This window comes from Leguminivora glycinivorella, chromosome Z (assembly GCF_023078275.1).
Source record: "Leguminivora glycinivorella isolate SPB_JAAS2020 chromosome Z, LegGlyc_1.1, whole genome shotgun sequence".
NCBI classification, from domain to species: Eukaryota; Metazoa; Arthropoda; class Insecta; order Lepidoptera; family Tortricidae; genus Leguminivora; species Leguminivora glycinivorella.
Window position 1 is genome coordinate 40,525,862 of NC_062998.1, and position 20,967 is coordinate 40,546,828.

At 38.8% G+C, this 20,967-nt stretch overlaps 2 protein-coding genes across 5 annotated transcripts in view; one reads left to right on the top strand and one right to left on the bottom strand.

The window, feature by feature from the left end:
* The window catches only part of LOC125240809 (leucine-rich repeat-containing G-protein coupled receptor 4), a 41,519-nt gene extending 32,304 nt beyond the window's left edge, over window positions 1-9,215 (top strand). Inside the window, exons 2-8 of one of the 2 annotated variants that reach the window (XM_048148927.1) lie at window positions 2,620-2,788; window positions 3,689-3,895; window positions 3,989-4,177; window positions 4,267-4,497; window positions 4,804-5,025; window positions 5,141-5,339; window positions 6,414-9,215. In XM_048148927.1, the coding sequence (XP_048004884.1) occupies window positions 2,620-2,788; window positions 3,689-3,895; window positions 3,989-4,177; window positions 4,267-4,497; window positions 4,804-5,025; window positions 5,141-5,339; window positions 6,414-6,832 (1,636 nt within the window). In that variant the 3' untranslated portion in view covers window positions 6,833-9,215. The remainder of the gene's footprint in view (window positions 1-2,619; window positions 2,789-3,688; window positions 3,896-3,988; window positions 4,178-4,266; window positions 4,498-4,803; window positions 5,026-5,140; window positions 5,340-6,413) is intronic. The other variant, XM_048148928.1, reaches the window with a different exon arrangement.
* Window positions 9,216-10,214: 999 nt separating this feature from the next.
* LOC125241197 (peptidyl-prolyl cis-trans isomerase Fkbp12) lies at window positions 10,215-20,589 on the bottom strand. Of its 3 annotated transcripts, none has more exons than XM_048149560.1 (4): window positions 20,458-20,589; window positions 20,203-20,363; window positions 11,819-11,960; window positions 10,215-10,428 (listed from the first exon to the last, which is right to left on the bottom strand). In XM_048149560.1, the coding sequence occupies exons 1-3, from the start codon at window positions 20,492-20,494 to the stop codon at window positions 11,832-11,834; spliced, it is 327 nt and encodes a 108-aa protein (XP_048005517.1). In that variant the 5' UTR covers window positions 20,495-20,589; the 3' UTR covers window positions 10,215-10,428; window positions 11,819-11,831. The 3 variants fall into 3 exon arrangements, with proteins under 3 accessions (XP_048005517.1, XP_048005516.1, XP_048005515.1); XM_048149559.1 differs by having other exon boundaries at window positions 10,216-10,428; window positions 11,811-11,960; XM_048149558.1 differs by lacking the exon at window positions 10,215-10,428 and having other exon boundaries at window positions 10,605-11,960.
* Window positions 20,590-20,967: the final 378 nt, after the last annotated feature.

Consider the following 20,967-nt stretch of genomic DNA (forward strand, 5'->3'; position numbering starts at 1 on the left):
TCCGATACGACTTACACCAGTTGTCTCGTTCCTGTCCGATCTCCCGCCAACTTGGCAGCTCGGAGATAATAGAGAGCGCACATGCACAAATCCACTTTAATAGCATTGCCTCAGCGATACCTGGGTCGTCTTTCTGTTCGCCGGTCAAGAGTCCCAGGTATGGTCTTTTCGCGCCGCGATCCTCATCCATTCTCGTAATGCGGCCCAGCCAGCGTAGGCGATGGGCTTTTTTATTACCAATAATATTGGGCGCAGCTACAAGACCCTCAATCTCATCATTCTTACGGACTCTAAAACTACCGTCTGTTCTTCTTACAGGGTCCAGGATTATTCTGGGCTTTGCCAAAGAGAAGCTTATTTTCTTCTTTAAGTGTCAGCCTCCAAGACTCACATCCTTACATGAGTATCGACCGTATTAGGATCGTCTTTGTATTTTCTACTACGGAGCTTGGACACAAAACACTTTGTGGCGTTTAACGTATGACTATGAGGCGTTTTGAGTGAGGAAGTCAATTTCACACGTGTCACATGGTAGCAAGATAATCTTTGTTTTGATAGATAAATAAGCGCGTTTGAAAAGTCGCTCTTCACTTGAATCACTCACTACGCTCAGGTTTTTTATGCGATAGTAGGCAAACGAGCAGACAGGTCGCCTGACACCCGAAACACCAGAAGGGTTGGAGGTGCGTTGCCCGTCTTTAAGACGGGTGTAAGCTCTTTTCTGGATTTTAGAATCTGTTGCTGGGAATTCAATTATAGAGTCCTTCGCTTGGTTCAGGATTCAATGTACTCCCTCGCCGAAAATATGTCATTCTGCTCCTATGAACAGTCACATAATCTGCTACTCAAATATAATCGCTCTTTTGTTTTAGATGTCAAAACAAAGACTCGCGCGATAAAGTTGGTGCAGCATACGTAGGTATACTGGTCTACGTATGCGCGTAGCCATAGAAAAATAACCATTGTAGTAATTCATTCCTAGTAGACTTTGAGGGCACAGGTCAGTGCGATATAAAAGCTATAATTGTCACAAGAATTATTTTTACCCTGGACTTTTATTGAGTCCGGTGACGCTCACTGATATGCAGTTGCTCTTTATCTCACGGTTGACGGATTAAGTGTGTTCACGTTATTGAAGTAAGTTAAATATGTCTGCGATCAAAAACAGATAGATAGCTGCGGGTCAGAACGATACCGATGACTAGACGTCGATGTAGCTACTTAGCTTATCTGCTGGGTATTTAGAACCAGGGCGTTCTTAAATAACCAGTTAACTGCTGTCGATTTTAATTTTATAAGTCCACACTTCCTGTGTCAAAACAAACCTTTTTAATACATCATCATTAGATGATGATAAGGGTAATAAACTTTGATTTGCATCTTTTCGAGTTCAAAGCAATGCAACTGATAGCTCCTATCACGACATGTCTGTAGGTATAATTGCTTTAATGAGTACCTACAACTACATATCAAATAGCTAGTACGTAAAAGGACGATACAATTAATTATACCGTTTCGTTGTAACATCATTTTATTTTTGCATGAGTTGCATGTATTGTTATTCTTAGCTTTTTCTCTTCAGAGTTATCAAATGATGTAATTACAGATATGACACTTTAAACCATTAGTTCGATATAGGCATAATGCTGGTCAATAACAGGCAGGTGTACTTGGCCACTGACGGAATAAATTCAATTTTTAATAAAAAATGAAAATGTAAATATGTAGTTTATAAGCTCGGTTCGGAGTGCTAGCACATAATAGGTGCGAGATTATGTCGCCGCGACATAGAATACCCGTCTTTGTATCATTAATACAATTAGAAAAGACGTAATTTATGTACTTCGCGGCGAGATGTTATCGCGTCATTCATCTGTTAGGTACGAGTATATGGTTATGACGCTGATAAAGTTAATGCACTCATGAGCCCACGAATGTGGTTTAACCTTTTAAAGATGCCTACTTCATAGTTTTCGTACCTAAAGGGTCCCTAAGAACACCATGAACTAACGCTTTTCGTTTGCTACATTTTGGTTTATTATTTATTAGCCACCGATGCAAAATGAGGGATGTTAAAAATAATATAAGTTTCTCCGCTACTTATGTATCCGTTGCACCGAGCAACTGTAGCAAGAGCTATGAATAAATGAGTGAAAAAGTTAGGGAGTGTTTTTTTTTGTTTTCTAGCACATAGGTAGACGGGCCACTTTTTTCAAAGTTGTCCCCCCCCCCCCCACTTTTAGCGAGCGCGAGCTCTTTCAATCCTAATAAGAGAAAAAAAGTGTCCCAAGGTTTTTTTTTCCGTTTCGGTACCATTTTTTCATACATTTTGTGTGGCGCGTGGTAACGGAATGGAAGGTTTGAAAAATTTATGGGAATCTGGGGACATTTTTCCCCTAACAGGATCGAGACCTCGCAATTCTAAGTATGAATCGTGTAGAAAATACCCATGTTACAAAAAAAGTGGGGTGGACGGACTACTTTGAAAAAAAATGTCCCATATGAGTTTCTAGCAGCACGTCATAGTTAGATCATCAAAGTTGGTTGAAAATATCAAAATTTGAAAGGGATATCAGACAACACATTGTGTTGTACTCAATGAGTGTGTGTTGTTTCCAGTGAGCTACCAGAGACCGCGTTCACGCGGCTGGACCTGGTGGACTACTTCAGCGTGTCGGACAACGAGCTGGCCGAGATCCCGCGCCACGTGGCGCGCCACCTGCCGCACGCCAAGACCCTGGATCTCTGCCGCAACAAGATCTCTAAGCTCACTGAGGACGACTTTAAAGTAACTATTACCCTTCAACTTTACACTGAAACTCTAGGCCCATGGCGCGTCTCAGAGCGCACAAGTGAACCGGTTATTTACGCAGCTGATGATGACCAAAGACGGCACCAATGATGGCAATTTCCACGCACAACGTACCTATCATATCAGTATTGTCGTCCTCGGACACTGGCGATCAAATATATGAAAGAGGCGCGTTCCTATTACCACAGTCTAAGCTCGTGTAGACTGTAGCTGAACGCGTAGTATGCTTCTATGAGTAAAATATGACAGATCGACAGGTTTGACAGGCGGTAACTGTGAGGTAACCGAGAGGGGGTGGGCGGCACTTTCAGCAGGGAGCGGGAGTGGCCATACTATACGATAGTACTCTTTTATTATACTGTGGTATTGTGCTACATGGCCTAATTTCAATTTAAGCTAGTATTAAGATGTTTAGTCTTTATTTCAATATGTAAAATTTCTTGTGTAAATAAATAACAGCATACAATAGACAAGATTCTAAATTTATACGAAGGAATACATTTGAAACTGATTACATTATTGATCCACGACGCGTGGAATCGCTGGATGGCGACAGACACATTAATGTTAACATTATTTAATATTTACCTAGATATAATCGTCTCGGCACTCGGCGCCACATGTAATAATTTAATTCAAACCCCTACGAAAAAGGAACTTAAATTAATTGTGATTATTATTCGACACCGTCAAGCGCACTACTGGTGCTGTCCTCATTTTCTAGGCTTTTTAAGTATGTTAAATCTTATGGAGTCAATTTAGCTGTAACGCTTCGCTTGCTGTCGCTATCGTATATTTATGATTATCAGGCCACTCCTTCACAAAACTTACTAACAGTATGAAATCATAACTAAGCAAATTAAATATATGTTCCAGGACCTACAAGAACTCGAACACTTGTTAATAGCCAACAATGAAATATCAAAGATCGAGCGGCACGCCTTACCGAAAGCCCTGAAGCACATTCACCTTGGCATCAACAGCTTGAACAGCCTAAATGGCGCACTTAGAGATTTGGATGAGCTGGAGTGGATTTTCATTAATGCTAACAATCTGAAATCCCTCGAAAATGAATTGCCAACCGTAAGTACCATGAATTTTCTATCGAAATGACCTACAGAACCGAACAGAACTTCTTACTCGAATGTTATTAAATTGTGCTCATATTTTTTACAGAAGTCCAAAAAGATATCCTTCATACATGCCGCACAAAACGAGCTGCAAAGTTTGCCCAAAGACCTCAGGCAAATGCCTACGTTGGACTCCCTATTTTTTTATGACAATAACATCAAACTGTTGGATGGGGCACTGCAAAAATCTCGAAAATTAACAAAGATCAATCTCTCATTTAATGAAATCGAAAGCGTAAGAATACGATAGATTTAAATGTCTTGAACATGATTTTGTATTCTTAATTTCTTAATCATATAATCTTATGAAAATTATTTTTTCAGTTAGCTGAAGATGAATTTGCAGAAGCTGAAGTTTTGGCATATCTCGACATTTCGTACAATCAAATAAAATCACTGAATGGTTCCTTGAGAAGCCTCAAGTCGTTGCGCTACTTGAATTTAACCTATAACGCTTTAACAGAGTTTTCTCTGCAAGAAATAAAAGGATTAAAGAAATTAGATGTAATCGATTTTTCGCACAATAAAATTAATCACATTACTGGAAATATGGAGGTAAATGTAACGAACAGTTAATTCTTCAGTACAGATGATGTTTTTTTTACGCACTAGTGCGAGAAGTGGTTCATTATACGTCAGGTCGCAATTTCGGAGTGCCATCTGTACTGAAAAACGTCGTACGATACACGTGCGAAAAGGAAATCCGTAACTCGTGTCGATTTAAAACACTCCCTTCGGTCGTGTTTTAATTTATCGCCACTCGTTTCGAACATCCTTTTTTTCGCACTTGTATCGTAATGTACTATTATAATAGCGCTTTCATTCTGAACATAATGAAAAATCTTTATATTTCATTTTTAGAACCTAGTTGACGTAGAGACTAAAGTTCTGGAGTTGCGCCTGGACCACAACCATCTCGTGACCCTCGGCGGCGCCCTGATTGGGTTCCACGGCCTCATGAGGCTCAACCTGAGCAACAACCAGCTGCAGCAGGTGTCATCGGACGACCTCAACGGCTTGGAGGACTTAAAAGTTCTCGATTTATCGTTCAACGACATCGCGACGCTGGAAGAAACTTCTAAGGTTTGTTCGCTAATTAATAAACATATGCAGTAAGCATGAATGCTAAGTGAGTCAATGCAAAATTAGTTCAAATGCCATTTTGCGTATGTGTAAATCCGTTATTTTTACGTTTCAGTCATTTTTGCCATCTCTTGAGGAGCTAATCGCCCACCACAACAACATTAGCGCCCTGGACAAGGACTTCCACGGGCTGCCGTCGCTGTGCATGGCGGACCTGTCCTACAACAAGATCCGCTCCATCAACTACGACCTCGTGTCCAAGACGCGGTGTACCATCAACGGAGTGCCCAGTAAACTGAAGATATATCTTCAAGGTGAGTGCACACAATGTCTTTTCTGTCCTCCGACCGGAAAGCGTCAAACAGGCCGCTGGCGCTGTGCTAATCGAAGTTATCTCTTCCCGGCTGTGTTGAACAGAAAAGTAGTACATACAGCTTGGCCGTTAAATAAAAAAGCCTCAAATAACATGTTCGATGAACGCGGCTCCTTTGTCCGATTGCCGGTGGAGGAAACAATTTCTTACTTTACTGGCCGAGATATGTAAACTACTATTTTCATTAAAATAAACATAAAGCACTAATTGTCATTAATAAGATTCTCATTAAAAGTGTAATTGTTTTATTATACTCTAAGTAGTATGCTGGCACTACTTGGTAAGGACAGCATAACTTAGCTTTGCGTTGCACCTCAGCATTTATTTTTATTTGAAAGAGTGCTGATATAATAGTTTGCTAACTGTAGTGATATTTTATTAGTTTGTGTATTTCAAAACTTGAGTATTTTAGTTTTTCTATTTTATGTTTAATTTCTCTACCTGCAAAAGCTAGGCGAATTGGTATGTCACTTTATTGCATTAGCGATCGATTAACTATTTATTTGGATGTGGTTTATAGGTACCCGTTTCATCTAGCGACTGAATTAGATTTCTATTTGATTTCATGTGTATTATTTATTTATCATTTGAACGTTACTAACCCTTGGACTCCGTAAGTAGACGTGCTCATAACGTCTATGTGCTCTGTCCAAGCTCTCTTATATTTCATATTTGCTAACTTACCATCGGTAATGGCATGTGCGGGATATTTACGAATATGGATAATAACATCAATAACAGAACTGATGGTTAAGAGAGCAATACAATTATTTTAAATTGTGTAGGTGTATGCTGGCTGCGCCGCGCTCTATCTTTTCTATAAAAGACAAATAATCCTTTCAATTTTTCTTAAGTGTGTTGTTCGTTAATCGTTCATGACGACGAAAAGTTAAGGTTGCATTTTAAATAACTTATACACTTGACGTATTTCTGCTTTAACAATGATTGTCAAATGCAACTAATTAAATACATAAATAATCAGCGTAATAAAAGCAAAGAATTATTATGTTTCCAGATAATCCGGTATTGTGCGACGAACGGATGAATGAAATGGTGATGATGCTGGAGAACCTGAACGCCCGGGTGAGCGGGTCGTCGACGTGCCTGGGCACGCAGACGGCGGCGCCCGTGCTCAGCATGCGCGCGCTGAGCGACGGCGCGCCGCGGCAGGACGCTGCCGTCATCGTGGTGGCGCACCTGCTGCCGCACGACGACCAACGCCCGCTGCCGTTGCCGCTGCCGCCCGCGTTCCGGCGCGTCGGCGCCATCATCGGCCACGTGCTGCCCGAGGGCGGGCTGCCCGTGGTGGTGGACCCGCCCGTCACGCTGCCGCCCACCACCAACGTCGTCGTCAAGTGGCCCGACGACCAGCACCCGCACCCGCACCCGCTCGCGGACCTGCGCCTGCGCGACCTCAACGCGCCGGCGCAGTGAGCCGCCTCCGCCTCCGGGAACTCAGTGCTGCGCCCTAACTAAACGTACTGATCACCACCCCGGCCCGAACAGGGCAGTGACTCTAACTCGGCCGAGTGCACTCATTATTATATAACTACCAAAAGTAGCTACTTCCTACATGTTTAGAGCTGAGATGTATATAAGTAGTAGTATTTTTATAGCCACTGACGACGCATTCTACTGATTTAGGTATTTACGCAGCGTCAAATAAGTGGTTGTACCTAATGTGCGAGCACGTAAGTAATAATAAGTGTAACAACATGAATAGTGTCCACAGGGCGTTTCGTGAAGAACCGTTTTCCAGTAGCGCCGTCGGGCTATAGGCGTAGGTGCCTTGCCAGCTCTTGAGGGATAGATACTACAGATAGAGCCTTACTTTACATGTACGTCCGGCGTATAAACCAAGATACAATAAAATATTTTAACAAATTGTTGGTGCCAAGAGCTCCTTTAAGGGTAAATTAGCCAGAAGTCTTAGTCGAGACTCGTCAATAGGTACTCGACGCGTCTCTGAAACAAATGTAGGTATGCTAATATTTTTGCAATAAAGAAATTGTGCGGATATTTCTTGTGACATTTTAAAATTAATTAGGATCAGGATTGTTACAAATTGCTGTTTGAAAACATTTTTATAAACCTATTGCCCTATCAAACACTTTTCTGAAAAAAGTCCTAGGTGTTTAGAATTTGTTAGGGCTTCTCCGTAATAAAGTTATTTTAGATAGCTTTTAACTGCATATTTAAAACTGGTATATTTTGGATAATATTGCATTGTCGCCGAAATAATCCAAGCAAACAGCTGAATCAGACGCAAGACCAAAGATTTGAATTAAGTTTTATCACAAAAGTATACGCGGAAGAGTCGCGCTGATTGTCACAAATATTTACTATAGATGTGCGAAATGTTGTCCTTCGTATTTTCACGGAAACTCACGAGCGTGCAGTCATGCTACTCGTATTTCAGTCAGGCTCAGTACAAGAAGTACTAACGCTGACCGAGCACGACAAACACGAACGTTTCCGAAAGAAAGAGAAAACACGATAAAAAACCATTTTTGCATAGATGTATATCTAATCTTATGAATATCCAATAAAATTAGGGCAGCACTAGTCGTGCATTTAGCTTATTTTAATTGAAGAGTGAAAGCAAGCATTCTCATATAAATTAAAAAACTTCATATCAGATTCATAGGCAGGCAGGCATGGTCGCGCGATAAATGATAAAACATCATGCCGTCTCTATCGCACTATTTCTAAGTGCGACAGTGACGGCCCGATGTTTTATCGTTTACCGCGCGACCATGCTATCGGTGTAGATTACCTGATTTGTATTACAATATAAACAATAAAAGCACTCACTATTTTTTATACTGTTATTATGTACATAAGCTACATACTTATTGGGAAATAAATATTTTTTTATATATATACAGTTTTTTTTTAAATTAGGTCTGTAATACAGTGTGCGGAAATACAATTGAGTGAACTGGTAACTAGATGGCCCTTAAAAATGTATTTGAACAGACTGATAATTGTATCTAGCTCGACAGCCATTAAAGTCTAAGGCCCTGGGAGATTAGCATTTGGCTCTTGATGGATTCATTGCTTCTCAAATATTAGAAAATTAGTATAGAAAAGTATTTTAGTCAAGTACAGAAAGCTTTATTTGACGTGCATATGCGCATTGTAATATGCCTACTTGGAAAATAAATAAATATTTCAATATTTATTTCATATTTCAAAGTAACCGAATTTTACGACCAATTAATTTGTCTTTTTCCTCATGGATATTAACTATTACTTTGACTGCACTGACATCATCTTAGTATGTTTTTATATGGCCACCAAAGGCTTGCAAGGATGGAAGAAAAACCAAAGATTTAATCCTCATGCATTTCCCAACAAGAATTCTATTTTGTAAATTATGCGAACATTCAATGAAGTAATTCGTTACGGTAATGGTAGTATTTAACTAGTAGTTGACATTGTCGAATTTTCTTGAAGGGGAATAAAAGTAATTTATGTAACAAATATTATTACTTAGTTTAAGCTTAAATATTTTATTAGTGTTATTTATACTGTCCATTAACAATAGCTTTAAGAGAGTAATTAGATACGAAACCGCAAAGCCGGAATAATTGATTCAATTGAAAGAGACTATAAAAAGGTAAATCCTGCGATTTATTAATGACCTATCTACCCAACCTACATGTACCTACCTAATCTAAATATTCTAAAGTTTTCTATAGGAAAATGTAACCTGTCTATCAATAGTAATGAAAAGCTCATTACTCCAAAATATAATTATTAACCTTGTATCTACTAGTTGTTGTTTCGAATAAATAAAAGTTTAAAATGCTAATTTATTCTTTCCTCCTCACCTCTAGTTAAAACCTGAGCACATTGGCAATTTGGTATATGACGCGAAAGCCCGGTCGACGGTCGTTTAAGCCTGGTGCCCACTAGGCTCGCCGAGTCGAGCCTCGTTAATTCGCTTACTGCGTTTCTTATGAAACTGCTTCCGTTAAGGCCGTTAAGGAATCGAGCCGCGTCGAATCGCATTCAAATTGTATGAGGACTCGATTCCACCTTAGTGGACTCCATGTGGACGCCAGGCTTTTAATGCGAATCGATGCAGCGATGATCGCATACGTCTAATCATAATGATATGCCCGTGGAAAAGGGTAGAGCTGCTTAGGAGTAAAAGGGCATTGAAGTATGTATAACAGATGGTACTCTTTTTCCTAATAATAAATGGGAAAATACAACAGTTTACAACTGTAATTAAATGCTCCCGCTATTCTGCCGTTGCCGCCCTTGCCGATGTTGTGTGAATTTTGTCTCCATTACGAATATTTTGATGAAATTAAATATATTTATTTGCATTAATTTAGTTTTAGCTTGTTCAAACACAACTTTAATTGTGACGCGTTTTAAGTCGTTATATCGCGCGTCACGTTATATAATGTGATTTGGGCATAACTTGACTCGACTCGACTCGACCCGACCGACTTGATTCGTGTTTAATTTTGACGAATCGCTTCACACGGGCCAAACCTAACCGCTACATTAATACGCTAAGGACCGTCGTAGCAACTCGGTTTGGTCAAACCGGGTTGAAACCGGTTTACGTAGAAAATCAAACCGTTCAGCCCGGTTTGCGATATTTTCGGTTTGGCACATCTCTAATTGAAGTCTTATGTGAAACTAAACATAGGAGTGCGACAAACACATTTTTCTCCGCGTTTATCGCATAAAACAACCGCGTCTAGTAAGAAAGACAACTGTATCATTGCATAAATCCGCACCGAATGAAGAGATCCTGCTATAACTACCTACTATTAGACACTAACAGACATACATGTATTACAGAATTATTTATTATTTACAACCAATTGAAGACGACGTGTTGTCATCTTCGACATTTGAAGAAATATTAATTAAAAACTTACATGATCAAATAGACACGTCTCGCGTAGCACACACCACGAACCAGTGATTGTTGCAATGGGAAAGTAAATCTTCAATGATATTCCATTTGAGGTTCTCCATGTGGTCTTCTCTTATTCAATATTCTAAAACGCATAAAATAATTTAAAAATAATAAAACTGAAATATGATGAATTAGTCTCTGTATTCCGCACGCCCGCGCGGCGGTAGGGGGCGTCGTACTCGTAGCGTACCAACTACCAAGTTTAGTTTATACAAAAAAAATGGACACGCAAAGGTTAGATTAATAATATGCATATGATAATATAATATAACATTTTTATTTAATCATGGTGATTTGAATAATATTATGAGTATTTTGCATAAGAAGAGGTAAGATTCATACATTATCAATTTAATGATACATTAATATCATACACATGAGTTTGCTCAAGTTTCAGTGAAACTTTTAGCAATTATAGGGTTGAAAGAAATGTCGTAATTGAACCAATCTCCCACAAATCTACAACACCTACAGGAGTAAAGAGGTGGTGAAATTCTTAACCCGTCACCACACAGGGGAATATTATACATCTTTTTTGTAACACTTCTAAGTAAAACAATAACAAGTATATAAATGCAACCATGAATTAAGACACTAAAATATGGAAGTATATAAAACATACGTAAATATAAACGCTAAATAATTCAGCATAATACTTTTGGTATAAAATAATTTCTTAAGTCACTGAACCAGTTAATATGCTAGGAGACATACAACATACATGTACTTACCAGGGATGTATTGACTAATTGGGGCTAAAATCCAGCCACAATTGTAGTTTGTGTTTCACTTTATAATTTACTAGTGATCTGACCCCAGCTTCACACGGCTATTATACTAAATAAACCTTCCTCTTCAATAACTATGTAGCTATGTAGGCATAGTTTTAAAGAGCTAAGCATACTAAGGGACAAGCAGATGGCAGGAAATAACTTTGTTTTATACTATGTAATAAATAAGTGAAAGAATAACAGGTACTCAATATAGTCAATCCATCCCTAATATTTACAATTAAAAGCATCATCAAGACAATCATACATCCCTAAAATAGTTATCAAATAATTAATATTATGCAGCAATAAAGCTGGTCTGAACTGAGAAAGGTTCCTATTTTAATAATGAGAAATAATAAAAAATCCCATCAAGTCATTGTCATCTCTGGATATTGAATCAACATTTTGAAAAATATTTTTAAGACATAGAATATAATAATTGTATTTTAACCATGTATTATTATTACAGAAGTAATTGAAACACTGAAATCCAAAGAGGCATACAAGGACTAAGTATGATAAATTCGTTTTCAGGTAGACCTCTTTTGTCTTAAATCATTAGGAAATTAATTAGACTTAATATGATTTAAGGAGGGTTATAGGATTTAAATAAGAAGTCATGTAGACTCTAGACTCAACAACAAAGATTCTGCTACCATAAATTACAAATTAAATAATACAGAAACTTAACTTTTTAACCTGAATTATTTAGCTATTCAACATGAAGCAGTTCAACGTCGAATATTAAAGTAGCATTGGGTGGGATGACCCCTGGATGGCCTCGAGAGCCATAACCATAGTCAGGTGAGCAGATTAATCGGGCCCTCTCACCTACTGACATCTGTAACAAAAAATATTACTTCTTAAGTGGAAGTAGATTCAGCAAATGGATTTAAGACACATTACCTACTAAACTGCAGCATTTTTGATTAAATGTACCATTCATTTGGCCTTTGCATTTCTGCATTGGACTTTTGGAGTTACAGAGGTTTGTATCAATAGCCGGGTCCACACAGAGCGAGGCATGTCGCGAGACGATGTGCTCGCGCTGCAATCATCCAATGTAGACGTGCCTCGGCCGAGACAGGTTGCTTGGCCAAGCAAAACTCACGCACTGCCTCGGCTGAGGCACGCCTACATATAGGGCCTGCAGTACCGGGGCCGGTACTGAGAATTTAATTTCCCGGTACCGAGCATTACCAGTACCGGGATTCCCGGTTCTGACCGGTTCCTCCATCTGCGTATGACTTTATTAGTAAATTGTTTATTGAACAAATAAATACAAGTAAACCGTTATGCAGCGCTTATAGTATGAAATGTGACGTTTTGAAGTAAAAGGTACCAGATTTTCTCTTACCATATGGACGAAATTCGCTCATATCTTTATACGAATTACCTGTTAAGCGACAATGTGGTACCTTTATGAAAATGTCACAAATTATATACGCATCGAGATTGTAATTTGAGCCTTTGGGGTTCTGATGAAAGCTACTTGCGAATGTTGGATTATGTAGAAATGTGTAGGTATTTTTAGGGTTCCGTACCTCAAAGAGGAAAAACGGAACCCTTATAGGATCACTCGTGTGTCTGTCTGTCCCTCTGTTACAGCCGATTTCTCCGAAACTACTGGACCGATTTATGTGAAATTTGGTACACATATGTAAACCTGTGGCCCAAAGACGGACATGTAATTTAATTAAATGAAATTTAATCATAGGGGTCACTTTTGGGGGGTAAACTTGAAAATTAAAAATCAAAGTTATTAAAACTATATTGTGTTATATATCAAATGAAAGAGCATTTTATGAGCATTTGAAATATATTTTTTTTTAATTTTTAATTTTGGTACTTTAGAAGTAATTTAAGAAAAAAGACAAAAAATGACCATTCCCCCCCCCTTATCTCCGAAACTACTTAGCGTAAAATTTTCAAAAAAATACACGAGATAGCCCTCTACCTGTAGATTACAGGAAAACCTATTAGAAATCTACAGTCAAGCGTAAGTCGGACTTACGAGAAAAAACTCAAATTAAGATTTTCACTCACTGACGCTGCAAGCAGTTACTAAACGTCTTAAAATTTTGTAAGCGTGATGGACAGGTAGAAAGAAATTAATTTCTGTCTTTTTTTTCTTTTTAGAAATTGTTCAATTTTTTTTTCATTTGCCAAAATGACTTAAGTTCCTACTAAAAAGGAGGCGTTTAAGACCGTTTGTAAGTGGACTGAGCAAAATTTTGTTCAAATCGGTCCAAAAAAAGGTCTCTGTTGACGAAAACATAGAATTTGTGCCAACGACAGCCCATATCTGAAGTCCATTTTGCTCTATCTCTTATCGTTTCCGAGATATATACGTAAAGTCTTGAAAGTGCGAAAAGTTAACTTTGCCATCACAGTCGTTCAGGCGCTCATGAGTTCTTTGTATGGAAAAGTCGAAAACCGACTCGCACTTGACCAATGTTCATAGAACGTGTTGTGGTTTTTTACGCGGGTCCGCGACTGACGACGTTCGAATGTTTTGTTCGGAAATGTTTGAGGGTGGTTTCTTTGAAACGTCGCCGGCGGCGGGTGGTTCGACGGGCGAAGGTCACACGCCGCACGCGACGGTCTGTATTCGTTTTGTACAATAGCAACGGACGGCGGGTGCCGTCTTGATATGGAAAATGACTGACTTCACTAAAGATAATGATGAACTCATTGAGGTAATACTAGAGAGGACACTGCGAGCAAAACGTTTGCGCTACAAACATAAGTCCATTGGACTTATGTTTCTGCCTGCACACAAATAAAATGTAAAAATGCCTTCCTGCGCAACAAGATGCTGTTTAAGCCATACGAGAAAATCGAATAAAACTGACGTGTCACATTTAATCGGTTAGTATACACGCTATGTTAATCGATCTTTATTTAAGTAATTATTTCAATGAAGGGACGCGCTTCACGCGCTCCTCAAACGCGAAGCTATCGCTGCCATTTTGTTGAACGAAATCATAGATTAATCGCATCATAATCGCACAGACTTGACATGTAGGTAATGAAGTATAGTAATTGTGATTATATTCTGTTTGTAATATATAAAAGAGAAATGTTAAATTTATTTCACGTTATACTTATGAATACTACACAGTTCTAACACGAGTTGTAATCGATATTTTCATACAATAATAACCTATGATTTTCTTCAAGGGCAATTAAAGTAGGTATATGAAAAAATCAATAATGTATTTTTGTTTCACTTAGTAGAACTTAAACATAGCACAATGTATGATAGTGCTAAAATTAAACTACTTACCCCTTATTCATAAACGTTCACTAAAGTTATCAAGCCGATAAAGTTCCTTTGTCCCTTTCTATCACACCAATACGCCGAAAAGGGACAAACGAACTTTATCGGCTTGATAACTTTAGTGTGCGTTTATGAATAAGGGGTTAGTATTTTACAAAAAAGTATAAAAAAAGGTCTACACTAAGAGTGTCGCGTCTAGGTGGTCATTGGTCAAGTCTTACTCTATGACACGGTACCTCCCCACGCATGCGCCGCGCGCTGCCGGCCGGAGCACAGACTTTGTTTGGGGTGTAATTTCTAGTATGTTAGTACATAGTAATTCAATGGATGAATTGTACTTCTGTGAACTGTTTTCGATATACTTAATCGAATATATGATGTAAATTTTTCTTTACTACAATGCAAGTGTTTGAGTACCAAGTTAAATAATTTCACTTTCTTTTTGCCGGTTTCATACAAAAATATCGTTTGACTGTCTCTTTTTTTGGGTAATATCAATATTTATATGGAAACGGATTAAGTCGCGTATAATCTTCTTCCTCTAAGAATTACAATGTAAGTATTTTTGCATTCATTTTGATCAGAGCACAACACAACAGTTCAAAAATCAGACTACCAGAGCTTCTGAGTTCCGTCGCCGACGACGGGTGACCAAGGGTCAGAAAACCCACGCACCCGCGACCGACAGCGTGTGGCACAGCGGCACATGCGGCTCACATCCAAACGCCGCCGGGCGCGTGTGACGGGCCAGAGAAACCAGGGCCTTAGGGCTAGGTGATTATCGCCGCGCCGCAGAGGACGCGCTGAGGGGGGCGGTGCCTACAGCAGTTGTAGTTGTATGCATACCTAGCTCACGCACACAGACGCGTCCGCTGGCGCCGCCAGGGGCGGCTCACTCCGCTATCCTATCGCCGCGCTACAAGTATATCCTGGCGGCCGCGAGCTGTGGCCGCGAGTTCGCGGCCTACTCAGGGGTGGCGCACATTCTCACGGAATGCACGTTCGCACTTTCTATTGTTACTTTACGTCGCGAGGTTTTTTAAGCGATGTCCGCGGGTGGAATGGCTAATAATACTTAATTAAATAGACATATTGAATAAAATAAATACCAAAAGATATTCTTATACAGATCTACTACTGATTAAGTCCTACGGAAAAGTTCAATAAGGCTTGTGATGTTGGAACCTTGAACAAAAATATATAAATACAGCGTATATACCTAGAAAGTACTCAAGACTTGAATATAATAATATAACATTTAATGTGAGTATTAATTCGTTTGGATCCATTGGTAACCCTATCACCGGACGCCGCGCACGTGCGGCTCGTTTCTTTGTAAGAATGTTGTAGGTATTTAAAAAGGCGACATTTCGGAAACATTGTCATTACCATCCACTATTGAAATACCACGTTTGGTCTGAATTCTTACGTCAATGTGTTTGTGTCCGTGCGTTGATGCTTTTCATTTGAGTAATATGTACTCAAATGTATTAATATGTATTGTTTCTATAAGTGTGATCCTGTAATTGGCTTTCTATCTTTTATTCAGTAGCGTTATATTGTAAAAGTAGCTGTTGGATCTCCATAAACTAAAATTAAAAAATAAAAATAAAATAAAAATAAAACATCAAAGCAGTGGGCCTTCTTTACTTGTGCTATTATATATTCTGTGGCGCCGCGCCGGTGTCCACGTGCGCTCTCTGCAGTGTGCGCTGCCGCTGCCACGAAACGTTTACCTACTCCGTGTAATACTGATAAAAGAAAGTATTGACATGAATTCACACGTTTCGGAAATGACTGTAGGTATTTTAAATATTTTAGCACAATATGTTTTTTGCCTCTTATTGCCTATTATACAATATATACATACCTACTATGGCAACTCTATCACAGCGCAGAATATGCAGAAGCCACATGGTGGTCTGCGACAGAAACTCAATAGACATTTTTAGTTTTTAAAATAAGTACCTAAGTAGGTACGTGAAGTAACATGGTAAATTAAAAAAATATCATCATTTGCCACATATCAATAATTACCTATCTATATTAAATTCATTAATCCGTATACATTACATTTTTACAGTACGGTAATACTCACCCCGTTATTCATAAACGTACACTAAGTATCAAGCCGATAAAGTTCGGTTGTCCCTTTCCGACGTATTGGTGTGATAGAAAGGGACAAACGAACTTTATCGGCTGGATAACTTTAGTGTACGTTTATGAATAAAGGTGTTAAAATTTATAGCTACGAAATTTTACATAAAACACCTACTTTAAAATAAAAAAAAAATGTTGAATTTGGTTAACGTTATAAAAGACCTCACGCAAGCTGTGCTAATTAGTTCGCGAATTCGTCGAGAGGTGGCGCTAAACACAATTATGCTCATTAGAGAACCTATACTTCTAGCCTAGCCCAGTCTTTAGACTTATGTGAGTAACGTAAAAGTACCTAATAGTTTTGTAGGTACGGAACCCTCGGTGGGCGAGTCCGACTCGCACTTGGCCGGTTTTTAAAGCTGCTTTTAATACATTAATTATATTTGATGGCAACACATTTGTCATTTGATATTTGCCAGTCGCTTTTCGGTGAAGGAAAACATCGTGAGGAAACCAGACTAATCCTAATAAGGTCTAGTTACCCTCCGGGTTGGAAGGTCAGATGATAGTCGCTTTCGTAAAACTAGTGCCTACGCCAAATCTTGGGATTAGTTGTCAAAGCGGACCCCAGGCTCCCATGAGCCGTGGCAAATGCCGGGATAAAGCAAGGAGGATGATAATGATTTGACGGCAACACAAATGAATATACGTATACCGTTAAGGTTTGAGGAGTTTCCTCAATTCCTCATGAATTCGATTATAAGAAATCGAAGCTTGACAAAATTTGACTTGAAAACTCAATATTCTTAACAAACATAACTAAATAAATGTCACTGTTCTGAATTTAAATGCATGCTATTCTTTTAAAAATCCCAAAGTCACTATAAGTGCGCCGTTCAGATTTAAGGAGTTCCGTTCTGATCTTCATCAGCAGTTCCACTGCACCAAATGTCACTGTTCTGGACGTAAGTCACAGACCAACCCCTATAGACATCTATTACAAGACGACTCGCGGTCGCCAGCCTTCCTAGTATTTGCACTGATATAAGCGCGGGCGCTCGCCGTGCCCGATTAGTATCGACCAAGTAACAGACCCGAAAGCAGCGCGTGTTTTTCGCACTAAAAAATTGGAAAAGGGTATTTTGATGCCTTAAAGATGTCCACCTGTAGTGTGAAATGGTGTGGAAAGGTAACAAGAAGCTCAAATTTAAAAACAGACGGCATTACATTCCACAAATAAGTCATATTTATAATTTATTCAGAGCCGGCATAGGTCAACTTACATTGGCCACTTACGCGTCAGTAGAGGGACAGTCATACTTCTGTCCCTTTTCATCTGGCGCGACTGCCCGCCGTCCTTGAAACGGCCAATCACAGCGCGCTTAACACATTCCCCGTCCGCTCCTCGGACCCCAAACACTGGTGACTCGTATCGCGAACAAAATATACATTATATTAATATTGCTACTCTATAGGAGGTTCTCTGTGACGTAAGTGCATGCTGTTCTTATAAAAATACCAAAGTCAGCCGTTAAGAATTGAGGAGTTAGGTTCTGACCATCATCAGCATTTCCTCTGCACCATTTCCTGTCACTGTTCTGGACGTAAGTGCATGTTGTTCTTATAAAAATACCAAAGTCACTATAAGCGTGCCGTTCAGATTTGAGGAGTTCCGTTCTGACCATCATCAGCAGTTCCACTGCACCAAATGTCACTGTTCCGTACGTAAATACATACTATTCCTTAAAAAACACAAAAATCACCATATGTGTGCCTTTCAGATTTGAGGAGTTCCCTCGATTTCTCCAGGATCCCATCATCAGAACTGGGTCCTGAGAAAAATGGGACCAATCTGTATGCATATACATTCAATCAAAAAAAAATCAAAATCGGTCCAGTAACGACGGAGATATCGTGGAACAAAACTTAAAAAAAAAACATACAGACGAATTGAGAACCGTCCTTCCTTGAGGGATTTGAGGCGGCGGTTAAAAAATGGGGTTGGGGACATAAAACTGGGATAATGTTTTACTTTAAATATAAAAAATGTATATGTCGCAGGGAAATGGCCAAAACAGAGATTTGATCAAATCTCTAAGGGATTTGATCAAATCACCCAGGATGTCAAAATGGCGAATCCATTTCATCATTTCTCTAGAAAATTTCAGTCATTTAAACCCCTGACTCTGTTTAGTGAGATCACAAAATCGGCCAATAGACATGCCACGTTTTGTCATTTTGAACCACGACAGTGAGTTGACGAAACGAACTCAAAAAGTCAACTAGTTTTAACATTTCCCTAAACAAATTTAGGGAAATGATAAAGTCTCAACTGGTGACTTGATCAAATGTCTGAACCGGTTTCGTGAAATGACAAAGCCAAGAATCTAATATATCCAATTAGATTTATTAGACCCTTGCCTTTGTCGCTTGATTTGATTGAATCCTTTACTAGATTAGTGAAATGGTAAAATTGAATCCGTTTTAAGATTTTTCGGTTTTCTATAAATAAGACGAAAAATAGAATAAGTCTATTTTCATATTTATTAAAACATTTTGTCTTTTCACTGAACTTGTTAAGCGAAATGATAAAACTAATTGACTTTATAAGCTCGTTTCGTCAACTTACTGACGTGGTTCAGGGGTTTTATCAAATCCCTAAAAAAACTAGTGAAATGACAAAACGTAGCGTGTCTATTGGTCGGTTTTGTGATTTCACTAAACAGAATAAGGGATTTAGTCAAATGACTGAAATTTTCTAAAATGGATTCGCCATTTTGACATCTTGCGTGATTTGATCATATCCCTTAGTGTCTATAGTGATTTGATGAAATCTCTGTTTTGGCCATTTCCCTGCGACATATACACACACAAGCACACGAATCACGCGATCATATCTACATAACACTTAAAATAGTTATTTGTTTTACAAGGGGGCAAAGTTGTTGTTTAACCGCACGTGCCAATATTGATACCCGAGAAAGCGAAAGATTCCAATATTGAACCGCGAGCGTAGCGAGTGGTTCAAAAAGTGGAATCTTGAGCGTTGCGAGGGTTTCAAGGCACGTAGGTTAAACAAACTTTTCCACCGAGTGAAACACAACATTTTTCACCACACCAAGACAAACAAAATACTGACTATAAAACATCAAACTAAATCAAATATTATATCAATCTAATCAATATGTATGATTGAGAATCATCGTTTACACGTAAATTATACCAGCCAGCTCAAGACATCAAGTTAAAATTTGTATGAAATTACTTTGCACTCTTGTGGATAAAATGCAATTTTGCTATCTGTTTTCGAATAGCAAAGTAAGTCTACCAGTTGGTGTGGTGAAAACATAATCTCCTGCTATATTTGTTAATACCTACACAACACAGCTCTGAAAAAACACGCATCTTGATTATTTAACATAGAACCGGGAAAGAACCAGGAAATTCCCGGTACTGAGAGAACCGGGAGCAGGCCCTACCTACATAGCACGTTTGCTGTGCGAGGAAATTGCCTCGCGACCTGCCTCGCTCTGAGTGGACACGGCCAATGATAAACGTTACATCTACTGTTTTAAATTAAAAAGGTCAATTTCCAAATAATATAGGCAAACATTGTATGGTATTGTCGTGAAAGTTTGGTTTCGTGGTCATATCTTTGCCATGAACCCTGACTGATGCAATAACATAATGGTTTTCTTACTTTTGGAATACCTCTGTCCCATCCCTTGATTACATCTCCTTTGCCAAGAGTGAACTTAAAGGGTTGACCACGCTCTCTAGAACAGTCGAACTGCTTTCCATCGGCTAAGGTGCCCGTGTAATGAACAACTACTGTTTGACCCGGTTTTGGATATGTAGATCCTAAAATGGTAACAATACCAAAAGGGTTATTAATACATATATGTATAGCTATGTAGATTAAATTATCGTAAAAACAAATAGTAAGTGTGAATACCATTTCCGGGAGAGATAACTTCAATATCGACGCCCATTGTAAACAATTAGTAATAAAAATATATATACTTTGTTATGTTTTATAATATTTGTGCAATTTGTTTTGTTATGGTTTTATGACATGACATATTGACATTGACAGCACCAACAGCAGCAGCACATTTAGAATATCATAGACAATGTAAGGTTAATCTAAGGCTCCGCGCACACGGAGGCAACAGTTGCTCGGCGACTTTCGTATTTAGTATAAAAAGTTGCGTCGCCTCGTGTGCGCATAGTGATGGGTCGTCGGTAAAATACTCGTTACCAGTATTTTTCCATTTGGGAATATTACCAGTAAAATACCAATCTTACCGGTAATATTACCAAAACCGGGTAATATACAAAATTTGCGATTTTTATGAGACGCGATGGTTATTTTTTTAATTATGTATTACTAAGTCGCCATCATAAAACTTAAAATAACTCGTAGAGTGCCTCGGGGAGTAAATTACCAATCTTACTAGTAATA

Bases quoted from the DNA above. Each gene is read 5' to 3' on its own strand.
- LOC125241197 (XM_048149560.1), bottom strand. From the start codon at position 20,494: ATGGGCGTCGATATTGAAGTTATCTCTCCCGGAAATG. The intron at 20,364-20,457 runs GTATTCACACTT...TTACCATTTTAG, and splicing joins AGTTATCTCTCCCGGAAATG to GATCTACATATCCAAAACCG. The intron at 11,961-20,202 runs GTAAGAAAACCA...TTTTTGTTACAG, and splicing joins GGGACAGAGGTATTCCAAAA to ATGTCAGTAGGTGAGAGGGC.